The 16,079-nt window shown below is 42.1% G+C and overlaps 1 protein-coding gene across 1 annotated transcript in view; it reads left to right on the top strand.

Moving 5' to 3' along the window:
• BLVRA (biliverdin reductase A) overlaps positions 1–14,606 on the top strand; it is a 29,986-nt gene extending 15,380 nt beyond the window's left edge. Inside the window, exons 2-7 of the mRNA XM_085051551.1 lie at positions 1,601–1,728; positions 3,311–3,430; positions 4,046–4,143; positions 5,552–5,659; positions 6,401–6,572; positions 11,345–14,606. Coding sequence (XP_084907677.1) covers positions 1,610–1,728; positions 3,311–3,430; positions 4,046–4,143; positions 5,552–5,659; positions 6,401–6,572; positions 11,345–11,618 — 891 coding nt within the window. The 5' untranslated portion in view covers positions 1,601–1,609 and the 3' untranslated portion in view covers positions 11,619–14,606. The remainder of the gene's footprint in view (positions 1–1,600; positions 1,729–3,310; positions 3,431–4,045; positions 4,144–5,551; positions 5,660–6,400; positions 6,573–11,344) is intronic.
• The last annotated feature ends 1,473 nt before the right edge of the window (positions 14,607–16,079 follow it).

The raw sequence follows: 16,079 nt of genomic DNA, 5'->3' as shown, positions 1-16,079 counted from the left end.
TTCCAGTTGAGGTGATTCTGCAAGTCTCAATCTCTTTTTCTCTTTGGCCATAGAGAAAAGCAAATGTGACGGAGAGCCCACACCAGGACTTTGCCTGTGGATGGTACTGAGAATGGGTTATGTGGTTATTTTGTGCTCCACACCTATCTTGCCTGGTGAACAGTGTCATCATGCTATACCTCAAATACTTGGTAGTTAAATGTCACTGTAATTCCCCTAGAGAGCTCTTCGATATGTCATTCATTTCTTTTCTTATACTAAATATGCTGCTCTGTTTACCTTTGTACCTTTCTGGCATATATACAAAGTGAGTGGAGTTCAGCACTGTAGGCAGGAGCTAATAGGAAAACAAAATACAGACATGGCATGTGATTGGAGAGAGGATCTTTTTTCCTTTGTGTCAGTTGATGTAATTTCTTAGCAGCTGTCAACCTCTCGCATTGCCAGAACAGTCACTTATGGCTTTGCTGCACTGTGATCCTGTCAGACAAGAGGCACCAGGAGGAGTTAAGTGGGGCTGTCCATTTACCCATCTCAATCTCAGAAAGATGTGAAAGACTGCAGCCAAGTAGTGTAAACAATCTAGAGGGTTCACTCAGGTGAAGGGATTGGTAGTAGCAGGAAGAAGAGTGATACACAAGAAACAAAGACTGAGAGGATGCTTTCATGGGATGGAACGAACAAAAAGTGAAGAGGGTCTGATCTGCCTTGTTTTAGGCTATTTTCCTGTAAATCTTCAATTAATTTACAAAGTGTTGCAGTCCTCAGGGTGCTGGAACAGTGCAGGTTTGAAAGGTTACACCAGTTGCGCAGCGCTTTCGCAGATCAATAGCAAATCATAAAACCAACAGAGGAATTTGTTGCCAGAGCCCCAGCAGCCCAGCCAGTGAGTGCAATACATGTCTCACCCTCTGTATTAGGCAGTTGTGTCAGCAATTGCATTTGGGAGATGTAAATCTTAAGGACATGCCTGCTTGTCATTAAAGAAGTGGCAGAGCTTTCTTTGTGCATGGAAATGTCAAGCAAGCGTCTTGACCAAATTTTTAGATGGTTGATTCCAGTTTGACATTGTAGGACGTGCTGGTGGTTACATGGGGAAAGAAAAGATGCTCTTTGCTTCCTGTCCCAAAGTATTCCAACTACGCTGCTGAGCACTGTGACTGCCTGTGTGGCACTGTGCTGCAGATGCTCAGGAAGTCAGCAGGGTATATATAAAGCTCTGCTGGGTTTGCAGAACCTTTTGGCTCCTTTCCAGCTTGGAAGTGGTGATATAAATAGAAGGATGTCTCACTTTTGAAGTCTGCTTTCTATTCACAGAAAGGAAGAACTTTGCTGGAGCTGTGATTTAATAGCTGTTAAATACAAATCTCAAGACCAGTCCTATGACAGGCTGAGCTGCTTGATCCCATTTCAATGGGATGTGAGTGAGCTCAGTAGTCTATGGCATCACATCTCTGTTAGCTGGTTGCTGACACCTGAATCAGGTTTGGCTATATGAAAGCAGGGTTTAAGAGTAATCTGTTCTCCCACCTTCCTTCCCAGTTGCACTTGTCCCTGCTACAAGAAAAAAAAGTGTTGTTTTTTTTTTCCTTTTGGACAGATTAGAAAAATGTTTGGGACAGTGGTGGTTGGAGTTGGAATTGCTGGTTTAGCACGAATCCGAGACTTGATGAATCCGATACCTTCCAGCCCTTCTGAGCACCTGAAACTCTTTGGATTTGTATCCAGGTTAGCAATTTTGTCTTAGCATGTTTAATATATATATTGTTTTTTTCTTCTTTTTCAAACTGAAAAGGGAAAGTTTGTGTTAATACACCTGTCATTCTGAGAGGCAGCTCAGAAATGAGCAGAGAAAGCTTTGCAAGAGGGAACAAACAGGTTACCTTAGAGAGATATCTTTCAGAAATGACTAAAAAGCTGAGAGATGTTGTTGCTGTAGGATCTGTGTGATAAAAAGAAATTGTCTGACTGGAATTTCCTGTAGGTTTAAGGTACTGCAGACAGTACGTACGCTAATGATCTCGTGTCTGCATGACACCTAGAAATGTTTAAAAGAAAAGTTTTGCAGAGTTTAAAAAAGTTCTTTTACAAAAACATGTTTTAAAGCCCCCAATACTCCAACTTCATAGTAACACTCTGTTACTTTTTTTTAAACCAGATATCAAAGCTGTACGTATCTAAAGGACAATCCCATTATTTAGTATATGCAAGAGGGTTGCTTCTTAGAGAGCAAGAGTTTTTTCACTGGTTTGGAGCTGTGGAAATTTAATGTGTACCTTCCTCTGAGCATTCCTGCTAGACTGTCTGACCCTTTAGAGTGGAGCAAAGAAGTTTTAAATAGTTAGGCATTACATTTATGGATCTCAGATTGTGAATGTATTTTTCCAGATATATTTAAATCATGCAGGGTTGTTTGAGATGGAAAGGACTGATTAGGTCATGCACTTTATCTTCCTGCCAAATACACTTTTGGTTCTCTGATGCCTCTGCCAGTGCTACAGGTAACCTTGAAGAGCACTGAAGATAGGGTTTCCACTACTTTTTTTTGAGTAACAATGCTGTTGAAATGCATGATTCACAGTAATCTTCCTTGGATCCCAATCACACACAAACATCAGCTGTCTTTGCTTTTGAGTCTTGCTTATGGCCTGCCTCCCTGCCCTCTGTCACCTATCCTAACACTGTCAAGGTGCCTGCTCCAGTCTATAGTAATGCAAAGGGCTTTTAAGGGGGAGTGTGTGTTTTTCATTTTCGGCTGGAGTTGTGCTTAGCTTGCTGGCCAAGAGAGCTTTCCCCTTAGCACTGACATGCTGCGTGTGTTGCAAGGTGAGCCATCATAGCCAAGCATCTGCTTTGTCCCTATCCTGCTTGTCTGTACTTGCAGTTGTGTGTGACCCTGCCAACTTGAGTGCTTTTGTCCACATCATCCAGGATGGTGGGGAGAAGTTCTCCCATAGGAGCACTGTCCTCTTTCAAGTCACTCTTTTACAACATTTCTTTTGTGAAAATGCATATTAAAAACCAAAACACCAAAACCATAAAGGACTTGACAGTTCAATAGCAGGCCAGTTTCTGGACTGATACCACCACCTACACACTTAGCCATTTTTTTTGGTTCTCTTCTCCACTCCACTTCTGTGTGTAAGTGCTCATGCTCTTCCTGGATAGCAAACTGCTTTTGTTATACCATGGTTGAACTCAGTGAGACAGTGGTCCATGGGAACAATTCTCAAGTACTGCTTCACAGCATGTGGTGGGAAGAATGGACTGTGATAGTTACACTCTGGTTGTATTTATGCTAAATATCCAGGAGAAGTTTTGGCAATATTAATGACGTCAAGCAGATTAGCCTGGAGGATGCTCTGGGAAGCAAAGACATCCATGCAGCCTTCATCAGCACAGAGAACAGAAGCCATGAAGAAACCATCAGGTATTTTGTGGGTTCTCCCCCATCTTTTCCCCTGTATTTTAGAAGCACAGACAAGCTGTGTAAAGCTGTTGCAGGAGAAGATATGGACTCTGAGAAAAGACTGCCAGACTAGACGCCTGAAGTGAATCATAGTGAGTTCCCTAGAGCACCAATAAGCCCTGGAAGAGAGTAGGATTTAAGAGGCATTAATTTCCCAAGTAATTCCATTTCTGTACCTATTGGCCTGTGTTTGATGGACAGGCAGCTTAAAACAGGATTCAAAGCCTTTCCTCATGGATTATGTTGTGGAAGGGTAGTCCAGTGCTCCACTCCAGCTACTTACATGTCTGTTAGTTGGAAATTGTAGTGCTCAACACTGTAGCATTTTAACAACTTGATGTAGGTGAGTGAGGGAATTGTATGGCAAAAGAATTAAAACCCTGCTCCCCTGCTGTTTAAATGTGTGATGTAGCCACCACACCATCTTTGCTAGAAAAGTTGCCATTTAGTTCTGTTACTCCATGTTGTGCATCTCCCCATATGGAGCTGGCTGTGGGAATAAGAAGCAGTTTGCACTGTGTTGAGAAAGGATTAAGATAATATTCTTTTTAATGGCTGATCTCTTATCCCTTTCAGAATGTTTTTAGAAGCTGGGAAACATGTCCTTGTTGAGTACCCCATGGCTTTGTCTGCTAAGGCAGCCCATGAGCTCTGGGAGATGGCTGAGCAGAAAGGTAACACACTTGTTCTCAAGAGTCTAAGCAATATTACATGTTGGGTAGCACCAAAGACATGAAACTCGAAGGCAAGTCTCCAGCCTACTATTAGTCATCACATGCAAGGGAGTGTGACTGTTTCACAGATGTGTCAGTCTAGGATTTAAGGCTTATGCCAATAGGGGAACAAACACAAATGTCAATGCTAAGAGTAAGGTATGTTTGCCCTCAAGAAAATATGAGCCTCTATTTGCAACACTGAGAATGCAGATAAAGAAGAACACTTCTGTCACAGTGATAATAAAACCCTTGATGAGTGCAGCTATTGGACTTGTGCACTTCTGTGTCCTCTTTCTCCCTGGAAATGAAGCTGCAAGCAGCTACCCTAGCTTCTAGCATTTGTGATGTGCTGGTCACATACAGCTGCTTATGGTATTGTAGGTCTGCAAGGCATTCTGGTTTAAAAGACAGCTTGTCTCTACACAAAATGTCTTTATTTCCAGAAAGTGTGTGGTCCCATCCCAGTGGTGCAAAGGGTCAGAATCTGGCAGTTCAGTTGGGGCTGGTGGGGATGAATAGGGCTGCAAAGGAAAAAGCAGTGCTGGGCAGGAGCAGAGTGCAAATCATTTGGACAAGCTGCACTGTTTATACCACTGCTTCTTAAAAATTTCCTTTGTGACTTTTGTCCTGAAACACTGGAGGTATAGGATTTCTTCTTTGATGTTTCCCTGTACCAACAGCAGTTACTGCCTTGCTGCTCGCCAAATGGTTTCCCATTGAGCAGAATTTATGCCTCTTTTCTTGAAGCAGCAGCAGTTACTGTCAGCAGCCTATACTGACTCTCTTGGAAATCTTCCAGAAAAACACATATTGAATGAGGAACACATTCAACTTGTATTGGATAACCTCTATTTCAAAGTAGCCCAATCAATTGCAATGGACGGAGTTATTCCTTAATATATTGTTTCAATCTGGGTCCGAGCATTATGCTATTTTCCCCCTTCCTTTTTCTTTCCTACTACCCTGGGAGGAAAAATGCAGAACAAGGAAATGTGAGGGGAAAGAGGCCAAGAATTAATCCATCTGTTACTCTGAAGACTCATGTTTCAGCCTTAGCTGGGTGCTGGATTTCAATCAGAGTTTCTGTTAAACATAGTGGCTACGGTTCCCGTAGTCTGTATTTGTTGCCTTCTGAAAATCCTTAACTGAGATTAATGCTTCAGCTCAGGGCCTGTTTGATTTTCTTCCTGACATCATTTTGTCAGCCATGCATGAGAATACTTCTAAGTGAGCTCCCACTGGTGGCTAGTGAAGCCTTTACTGTTTAGACATGACTTTGATCCACAGAAGAAACTTTTTTGTAATCTGTCCTGATTTTTGCCTTTTTTGGTTGTTTTTTTGGTTTGTTTGGTTTTTTTAATGGCAGGTAAAGTACTCCATGTGGAGCACATAGAACTTCTTACTGAAGAGTACAAGCAGCTGAAAAAAGAGGTGGCTGGGAAAGACCTGGTGAAGGGAACGTTACATTTCACAGGTCAGTAGCTCTGAAGCAATCAAAGTCCATCTGGCTTTGTCTGCCTGCTCCATAGGGATGCCAGTGCTTCCAGGCTTCATTTAGCCCTTTAACACTAGAGTCTGTATATAAACTGAGTAGAGACACAGGTATTGGTTCTGGATATTTCCATGAAATTACAGAATTCTCTGGAAATCACTTTTGCCTTAACAGCTGTTTTCTATGGACACTTACTTTGCTGATCTCTTTCTGCTGTCTGGTGAAGAATGCAAGCCCATGCCTTGGTGTATGGAGGGGAGAACACTTTTTCATAGCTTCTGTACTTTGTGGGAGTGACGCATTTCTCATTCACGTTGATCTTGGAGAGGAGGTTGGGCGCTGAGAAAGTGTCACAATTTCTGGTGGGGACCTTTAGTCTTCAATACTGGCGTTTGCTCCAAGAGGAACTGGGAGAGATTTTTTTGGCCATTGTTTTCTCCTTACTTTATTCCCTTGTTGAATCCACATATACCCTCCTGTTCTCAACATGTCCTGAAGGGTTTGTTGTATATGTACTTTGTGCAGCCTTCTCTGCCTTACCTCATCAACAAATCCATTTCAACACTGACCGTGTTTGTTGACTTTCCTACTCAGCCCATCCACTCATGACCTTTCTACACCCTGATCTTTAAGCCTGCAATACTGCTGTTTCTTCATCCTTTCCTATGCAGAAGGCATCACTCATTTTCCTGTTTCTCAAGAGTTTCTATTCTGTTCCACCAGGTAGTGTCCTTGATGAAAACAAATCAGGATTCCCAGCTTTCAGTGGAATTGCCCGTCTGACTTGGCTGATTGACCTCTTTGGAGACCTCACTGTTACCTCTGCCACCAGAGAGAAGCAGAAGGATAAGAATTATTCCAGAATGACTGTTCACTTTCAGACAGCAAACAAGAAGTGAGTCATGTCTGTGGCAACATGTGAGCCGGGCTCCTCATCATCTGCAGGACTTCTGCCTGCAGGAGTTCTTCATCCTTTTCTCCTCTTGTGGAAACAGAATGGGTGGAGGCTGGCATGAAAGTGTTCATGTCTTTTAAAGATGTGTTTTATAATATTGAGTTTGTTCTCCCTTTTGTTATGTGGTAACAATATCCTTCCTATCAAATAGGATATTTTAATAGCCTTGCTAAAAATGGTATATTTTAAAATATTTTATAACTATTAAATAAGCCATCAGTATTTCATACTGTCTGTTGAGTACTCAGCTTGGTCCAAAGACTGGTGGAAACTCTCAGGTTTGGTCCTTGTGGACCATCTGTACAGAGTTCATGTCTTTTCAATTAGGTTGAAGTTACTTGCAATGTCAGTTTAAAGTGACAAGATACAACTTGAGAAATACCTGGGGAAAAAAAAAAGGTAGAGAGAAGTTACCCAATGTTGATGGAACTATTTGTTCCCTTTTTTTTTTTGTTTGCAAATATGCTGATAGACCTCTTAAAAAGCCCAAACCTAACCCAGCATTTTAGATCAATGTTTAGTTAAAGTAGTAACCTGAAGGACTAGCTATTTGGGGAGTGAATAATCAGGGTTCATTTGAACTCTTAACTTCACCACGGGTCTGGTTGAACATTTCATCAGACACTCCTACAAACCCTATTGCAGTTTATCATGGGATTATCATCTTGTTTTAGCAATCTTCCTCTCTCTTTAAATAAAACAGCATTTCCAATTCCTTTCGAAATGCAGTTGTGAGAGGACAGAACTCTGTATAAAAGCTCTGTTTACCCTCTTAGCAATTTGCTAGTAACATAAGTAGCTGTAAAGATCTAGATAGGGTGAGATTTTGAACTAATTCCAGCAGATGGAACTAGCGGGTGGTTTAAACATTTCCCTGACTGTCCTGTCTCCTGGGTAGTCCTTAGCTGCTATGTATAATATTTGCTGGATACATAACTGTTTCTGGATTACTGGCTTTTTTTCTGCTCCACGCCATTAACCAATATATGATTCTCTTGGCCACTACTATTTGTATGTATCAGTGTTTTCTCACCAGGAGTATTTTAATAACTTTGGGGGCAGTCAGTTTTATGCCTCTGGGATAATTTAGGGTGGGTGGAAAATTACATAGCGTTCCTGTATTGTGTTCAGTGCTGGAGCCATATTTCCTGCTGACCTTCCCCCACTGACGTCAGTGGAGTTACTGCAGTAGAGAATTTGGCCCACTCTCTTGTCAAGTGAAGTTATGGCCCAGCAGTAATAGTGGTGGTATTACAGCTCTAGTTTGCCCAATCTTTATTTTGCAGAAGGATGGGAAAAGTCTGTACCTTTCATTAGAGGTATCCCTTCCTTTTTTTGAAAAACATGAATACAGTAACCTTGAGAAATTAGGTTAATTCATCCTATTTTTTGCCTTGGAAAATACAGCAGGTGCAGAATGCAGGAGCCTGTGTTCTGCTTGTTAAGCAGGGATTTGTGCAAAGGGTGTAGTCTGTCTCCACTGCACAACCCACCCTGGCTGTTCTTCTGGCTCTGGGTGGATTTTGGAGGTGTGTGTTAATGCCTGCACCCAGCTATTTGAGAGATGACCTCTGCCTCTGTTGTGTGTCCAAGACAGCTGAGCTGACAGCCTCTCTGTGATACAACATTGAGCAATCCAGGAAAAGCCAAACCTCTACTGACAGCACGTCTGGTTTGGGACTGCAGTTCCTGTCCCAGGATTACAGAGCTTGGATCCAGTAAATGTCAGAAATCAATTTTTAGTGCAAGCTGGAGAGATAATGATTTGGGCAGCTTCTCTTGATTTTAACTAGGGATAGGGTTCAATTGTCTAATTCCCATCCAAGCTAAGGGAGCCTGTCATTGATTTAATGATAAATTAAAAATATTGTCATTGTCAAGGTGTGATAAAGGAAAATGTTTAAAAGAAATTGAAGACATTTTCCTAACAAATTCTGACAATAAACATTTGAAGTTATGTTTTTATGGAGATCTAAGCTTACAGAGTCTAATAAAATATCTTCAAATTGAACATTCATAGAAAATGATGTAATACAGGCTGCAGAAGTTGCTGCATAAAATTTTAAGCTGAGTGGACCCAGAATTCTTTCAAGCATAAAACCAGCTTAATTCTTCTGGAGGTTCTTTATATCAGTTTATTGAGCTGTTGCAGTCCAGCAAGGGCCACTCATTATTCAAGGAAAAAGGGAATCAGAATAAAATGTAGCTAAGAAAACTCTACCAGTTTAAAATCTGGAAAGACAAAATGGCCATAAAAACTCAGGGTGTTTTGTTCACTACTGACTGTTTTCTTTGCAAACAGTCAGTATAAAAGCGGTTTGCTAGTGTTTGATTAAATTTTCTTCTTCTTTAACTACGCAACATATGTAATCTGGCCTTATTCAGCTGTCAAAAATGTTGGATTTATTGCTTGTAAGTAACACGTCTAAATAACTAAATACATCTGTAGCCAGATAATACTTTAATACAAATCTTTAATGAAAATGGGTAAATTGTCTATGAAAAAAGCAACAACCCATCCCAGTTTTCTGACATAAAATGCAAATCTGTTTCTTAAGCTACAAAATTGCTTAAATAATGTGTGGACTTGCAAAATACTTATCTTTATAGCAAAACAAGAGGCTTATTTCAGAGTAGAAGTTGTTATTAATTAAAAATGAATGTGTTTTGGTTACCAGTGCAGTAGAATCAACCTCTCTTTGGGAAAATGACTAAAAATCCAATTGCAGGAGAAGATAAATCTATTAGTAAATCCAACATTTTCCTGCTCACTGATCTAAATCAGTCATTCTAATCACTTTGATTAAACTCTGCCCTCTCTGCATGATTGTGCTTCTGGTTCAGTGGCTTCCCAAGCTAGAGCAGAAGGCATACACTTGAGCCTGATCACTGGTGTGCATCTGCTCTAGATCACCCCAGGGAGGTGATCCTGCATTGACAGGGTCTGTTTGGGATCATGTCATGAGCTCCTTGCTATTACATGATGGAGGTCTTTGCCTGTGCCTGCCCAGTGTTTTTTTCCTACCTGCCTACCTGAGATAAAGCAGCTTTGAATAACAGTGGCCTGAGCCCTCTGGGACTGTTTAAAATCATAGGAATATAAAACCACCTCTGTCAAGTCGGAGCAAAGCCCAGCTTGCTCAGCAACCTGCCTCTGACCCAGATCAACAGCCTTTACCTCCGGGAAGGAGGATGGGAACACAGAAAACACTGAGCAATATGGCCTGCAAGCACCCTTCTGGTTTGCAGTGACATGTAGCCCTGGGACTTCCTAAAATGCACAGTGCCTTTGCATTTATTAGTCCTCTGAGAATTTTTTTGTGCATTCTTGGAGGCTGTGATTTGGGTACTTTTTCCCCCTCCAGTTGTTTTATTCTATTCAGTCAGGTTCTTCTGGCCATGCTTAATTTGTAGGGGGAGTGGTGGGGATGTGGAATTACAGGTGAGTAAAGAATAATTGATGTGATGATGTAAATATAGAAACTGAATCCTGGAGCGTAAAAGATGGGAGATGCGGAAACATTAAGCTGTGTGCACTGCAGAATGTGTTCAGGGCAGATTGACAAGGACTTTCTTTCCCGATCTAATGATACTGAAGATTTAATGGGCAGTACTTGGAGACAGAATTTATTCTTCCAGGCTGTTGATGCCCTCATAATTTGTGAGTGGCAGACTGAAGTGGGTCATAAAGGACTGTGGAAGAGCCATCAATAACCAAGTAAGAAAAATAATGTGCACCCTCTAAACACAGGCAGTAGTGAGTGCTGATGAATGAGCTACAGAAAGGTAATGGTATGGTTCAGGCAGTTGACAAAAGAGCAGGAAGGGATGATTGTGACTGTGGCTGGTGTTGAGGATCGTTCCTCAAAGGCATTGCAGTGTTAGGTCAAGGAGTCTATTAAGACCTCTAAAGTGGCTCAGCATGTCCCATGGCTCCATTCCCTTCAGTCAAGGCGGGAAGTTGGGAAGGAAAGTGTGAGCCATGCAAGTCAATAGCCAATACCACCAAGCTTGGTTTGGAGACTGTGCTATTGTGTTGGCGTAAGACAGGTCTCTGCTCTGATTAAGAAAGGCCTGCCTGAGAGTCTATGTAGGTATAATTTTTAGGATCAGCTCAGTGCTCCCAGTGATGAGAACAAAACATTTTAAAAGTTAAGAGAGTAAGGACACTTGTGTGTGTGTGTGAGTGAACTTGTCCAGCTCACCCCAAAGGGGTGGGGTTCAGCTGCACAGTAGCACCTGGGTCATCATTATGTACCTGAGTGACTTAAATGTATTCTTGCTGGAGGAATGACTAGACATTGAGGGTCTTTTGGGTTTGGCTGTAACTCAATTATGTACAACATTTTTGGGCATTTAGCTGTACTTTTCATCCAAGTCCACACACAAACAACCCACAAACTTCCCTCTTCCTTATGACATGGTTTGATGTTGCTTGCTTCATTTTGTGCATAGGGAAAACAAAGCTGGAGAGAGCTTCAATGGTGTGTTGAAAGTCATGGCATGAAAAAGTGGCAGAGTTAAGGCTATTACCTGCTGTTGAGTTCTGTAACCTCAAGGCATGTTGGTCAGGACACGTTGCCTAAATATGTGATGACTGATATTTAAAAATGGTTCATTTATCACTGCATTTTCTGTAAAAAAAACCCCAAACAAATTAGAATTGTTGATTCAATTTCTTAATTAATACTTTCTCTGTTCCTTCACGCTAGGCCCTTGACTTGGATTGAAGAAAGGGGACCAGGGATGAGACGTGAAAAGAAAATCAACTTCTGTTTCACAAGTGGTTGCCTGGAGAACTTCCCTGAAGCTCCAAGGTCTTCTGTGGGCCTTTTCATGCAGGATCAGAACCTCTTTGCAAAGAAACTGCTGGGCCAGGTCTCCAAGGAAGAGCTGGCTGCTGAGAAATGGCGAATTTTGCGGTGTCTTGACCTTGCCGAGGTGATCCAACAGCACTGTGAAGAGCCAGAGAAAATCTACTCCTGAGACTGCTCTTAGGGAAGGAAGAACATGGCAGATGGAAAAGCTGTAGGGCTAGAACTCACTGTTGCCATCAAGCAGTTGCTATTTCTGTTTCAGTACCTTCTTTTTGACTACTTGTGATTCCTGGGCTCTCCAGGTGGTCTGGAGAGTCTGGGCTATACCCTGTGCCTTCTGGTTTGCACCAGACCAAAGCAATGCCCCTGCTCTGATGCATTTCTGTCCTTCCAGGTAGATAGGAACCTAGCAACAGCCTTTCCTGTCATTCAGCTGGAAATATCTCTGAGAGTAGATCCTGCAGGACTGTAAATATTATATATAATTCTCTCTCCTGGAGTCTGTCGTCCCATTCCAGATATGTCTGGAAATGAATATGTCTGAATAGTATTCATGTGCTATTTTCTAGAAAGAAGTATTAGCTAGAATGAAGTTCCAGTTCAGTTTTCCACCTCTTTACTTGAAATACTTGTGCCACCATAGTCCTGACCTTTTCTTCCAGATGCCCTGAATTGTTCTGTGTGTTTGCTCTAATTTGTAGTTTTGCCTGTTGGGGTGTATGTGTCTCTGCGTGTGTGTGTGTGTGTGTTCGTGTGTTTTTTGGGGGTGGCTGATTTTCACACTGGAGGTCAACTACCTTCAAAGAGAATCTGTATTGGTATCAAACCAGAACAGAAGAATCGTCTTGTCTCTTGACAGATGCCTTGTTGGTTTCATTCAGTTTTTCTGGTGCCCCGTGCCAACACAGAACTCTTTTCCCAGCAGAGATTAGGAACATGCACTGAACTAATGCATTGCCTGTCTACTTTCTACTGAATCTAAATATTTTTCTTTTGTTGTACTAGAAGCAGTATATTCTTCTCCTGCATCTGTGTTCTAATTCAGCATGTGAATGGATCATAGCAAAAAATAATAAATACCTTGCATTTAAGAAAAGAAAATCACTAATGTGGTTCTGGAAACAGAGAAATTCATTAGGAATAGTGATAAATTTAGAATAGCATTGTAGAAAATGGTGCAATTTGCTAATATATCCATGTGGTTATGTCGTAGTTCAACCTCAGCTGCCAACTAAGCACCAGAGAGCTGCTTGCTTATTGTACCTCGCTTATTGTGGGATGGAGGAAAGAATCAGAAAGGTAATAGTGAGCAAAAAAAGGTGGGTTGAGATAATGGCAGTTTAACAAGTAAAGCAAAAACTGCATGTGCAAACAAAGCAAAACAGGGATTTCATTCACTGTTTCCCATGGGCAGGCAGGTGTTCAGCCACTCCCAGGAAATCAGGGCTATATCACACACAACAGCTACTTGGGAAGACAAATTCCATCACTCTGAATGTCCCTTCTCCTCCCCCAGCTTTATATGGCATATGGAATGGAATATGGCTTTGGTCAGTTGGGGTCAGTTGTCCTGGCTGTGTCCCCTCCCAAATTCTTGTGACACCCCAGCCTACTTGCTGGTGGCACAGGATGAGAAGCAGGAAAGGCCTTGAGGCTGTGCAAACACTGTTAGCAATAACTAAAACATCCCTGTGTTATCAACGCTGTCTCTAGCACAAATGCAAAACACAGCCCCATATTAACTACTCTGAATCAAATTAACTCTACCCCAGCCTAAACCAGCCCAGGTTTTACCGTATGACACTTGTGGTCTTTAGCATTTTTACTGTAGTCACAGGATCACATATGAAAATGTTATCACTTCATTTCAGTGAAGTGAAGCATTTCAGTTCTAGAAGCCTAAGCACTGCACAACACTATTAACAATTCCTCTGATTGCCTTTTACTTTCTAATTACAGCATCTGTTGGTTCTGTATTAATATAGCAGCAAACTGCAATCTGCAGTTGTTTTTTCTAGTGACAACCCTCCTTTTTTCTGCTTTATCATTTGGGCAATCTTTTAATAAGCAAGCATATATGTTGTGAATGTATACATAATTGCAGCCAGTCAGTATTGACAGAAGAAAATCTTCCTTTGGGTAAATGTTCATTCAGAAGTTGGATACAATTCAGTTAGTTGGAAACAAGAAAGGAAAGTCTATATGATTTTCTCCCAAATCAGTCAGATGTTAGGAGTGACTGGAGCTTGATGTGTGAATGAATTCTGCATGTGACATTTGTTTAAATTGACCCTATCTGTTAAAATCAGTGAAAATCCTCCTATTGCCTTCAGTGGGTTGAGACCCATGTGGGTTGGCAGCAGATTTGTGCAGGCAGATCCTGTGCTTGTCCACCCAAATAGATGCCTTACTGAGCATTCACAGGGGCTTCTGTGCCAATGTGGTGGAGATGGCATGGGCAGATCCAAGGCTGTATGAAGGGAAAAAGTGTATTTTTGGCAAAACACAAACAGTCCATCTGGAATTAGAATGAATTAGACTCTTCTGTATATGTCTGCTATGTATGACAGCCAGTGAAAGGTCCTGTTTCTTGACAAACTTCATCTGTGAATATGGGGTGAATGCCACTTGTTTACATGCTAACTCACAATGGGTAACTGGGGAGGGAGGAAAAAGGGAAAGGAGATTCACACATCTCTAGGCATCAACATTAGTCAGGACATCTCCCTGAGCATGGACTGCAATTGCTGGTGAGAGCAGTTAGTTCCCCAAGAAAGGGGGAATAAATTCACAGGAGTTGTGTAAAATAGCAGTGTAATATTGTGCAGTGAATTGTCCTCTGGAGAAGCTTGTTTCTATAGAGAGCACCTGAGGAAATTAGCTGGTTACTTTGAGCTGGGGAAGGCAGATGCCTAGAGCTCAGGTATCCCACACTCTCCTTCATTCCCCTCCCATTCCTTCCAGCTAACCTGCTTACCTACTACTGTCTGCCCTGCTCCTGGGAGCCTCCATCATTTAAATGGCTTTTCCTTCTGCCCTGTGAATTTGCCAAGGTACTGTGCTGTTTTGTATATGGGAGCTACTGGATGTCCAGTTCCAAATGTATGTTTTGTTTAACCAGATGTCAAACTCACCAATAAAATATTGGAACTCTTAATCAGTCTTTTAATTCCCTTTGTCCTTCCTTTGCAGTTCGCATTGGCTGTGCTGAAAGTGGCTCTGTCCCAACTGTTTTTCCCCCGCCTTTCACTCCTCAAGGCCTGCGAGAACCTGCCTGGGACTACAGGCTGTGATAATATCCTAAAGACCTCAGCTGCCTTCTTCTCCCTTTTCAAAGTTCTGGTAGGATTTGTGACCTAACCTCACCTCATGAGCTCTCCCACAAAATTCCTGCCCTTTCTGTGCTGATACTTACCCAAGAGTACTGGCAAGTCTAAATCTCACTGTACACTTCCAGTTTCCCGTTCGCAACAACCTGGTGTGTTCGAGCAACCTTATTGAATTTGATAGGTAGAATCTAAAACAAGTATTGAAATGGGTTCACTTGGGGTTTTAATAAGCTGCTTTATCTCAGCAGAAATGACAAAGAAGAGTTTTTCAGGTAACATTTGGTGTAGCCTGAATCCAGGCAATTTTAGAGATGCAGAGGTATGGAAAGGCAAGTATAAGGTGTGACATGAGCAGGTTAATCTATTGTGTTCTTTAGATGTAGCTGCTTTGCTACTCATCCTGCTGGAAATCACCCCACTCCTGTGGAACGCTCTGTGAAGTCCATTGCAGGAACCTTATTAACTGCCTGATGCTATGAGCTTTCCTGGAAAGTGCTGTGAGACACAATGCTCCTATGTGAAGGAGAGATGTTCCAGCTCCAGAGGATGTCTCCAGCTGACAGAGGCTGGAGATTGTCTCTGGCAGATGAGAGGTGTGGAGTCACTAACTGCAGCAAGCTAGCTGAAACTTGGAAGAAGTGGTTTTATCCAAAGCCCTTCTAAGAGGGCTAAAGATCATGGGAATGGAAAATTTCCAAAAAGCAAAGAAACTAGATACTGCTGTGAGGACCTGAAAAGCTGTGTGAGAAGTTCAGCTGAGATGGAGAGATGGGTATCATTTTGGGATCAGCCTGAGAGCATATTCTGTGGGTCCTGGGAACAGGGTCTAATTTACCTGTGTGAATACTGAGGGTTATCAAGAACAGTATGTGAACATGGGAGGCAGAATAAAGGGGAAGGCAAAGAGGTCCGGGGGACACCACAGGAGCTGCTTGAACTGGCATTATTTATGAGGAAGATGTCACTGGAACCTTCCCCTGAGCAGATCAGAGAGACAAGGAAGGGAAAAGGCAAAGATTGGCAGCTGTGCAGACTGGGGCTGCTTTTCAAATGGACCTACTGTGTCAAAACCAGCTTTTTAAAATTAATAGTATGTATGGCATCTGTGTAAAACAGCAGGGCTGAGTTGTGATTGCAGGTCCTCCAGCAGTCTGTAGAGGGATCATGGTGGTAAAGACCCAACTGTACATCTATTTTCAGCTGCCACTCAAGATGTTTGATTCCTTCAGGTCGGCAGTACAATCCAGGGCCTTGGATACCTGCACAGTTTGCTGGTGAGTGATCTACCAAGGGTGATCCAG

This window comes from Lichenostomus cassidix, chromosome 2 (assembly GCF_008360975.1).
Source record: "Lichenostomus cassidix isolate B80296 chromosome 2, HeHo_3.0, whole genome shotgun sequence".
NCBI classification, from domain to species: domain Eukaryota; kingdom Metazoa; phylum Chordata; class Aves; order Passeriformes; family Meliphagidae; genus Lichenostomus; species Lichenostomus cassidix.
This window is presented reverse-complemented; position numbering and strand designations above follow the sequence as displayed.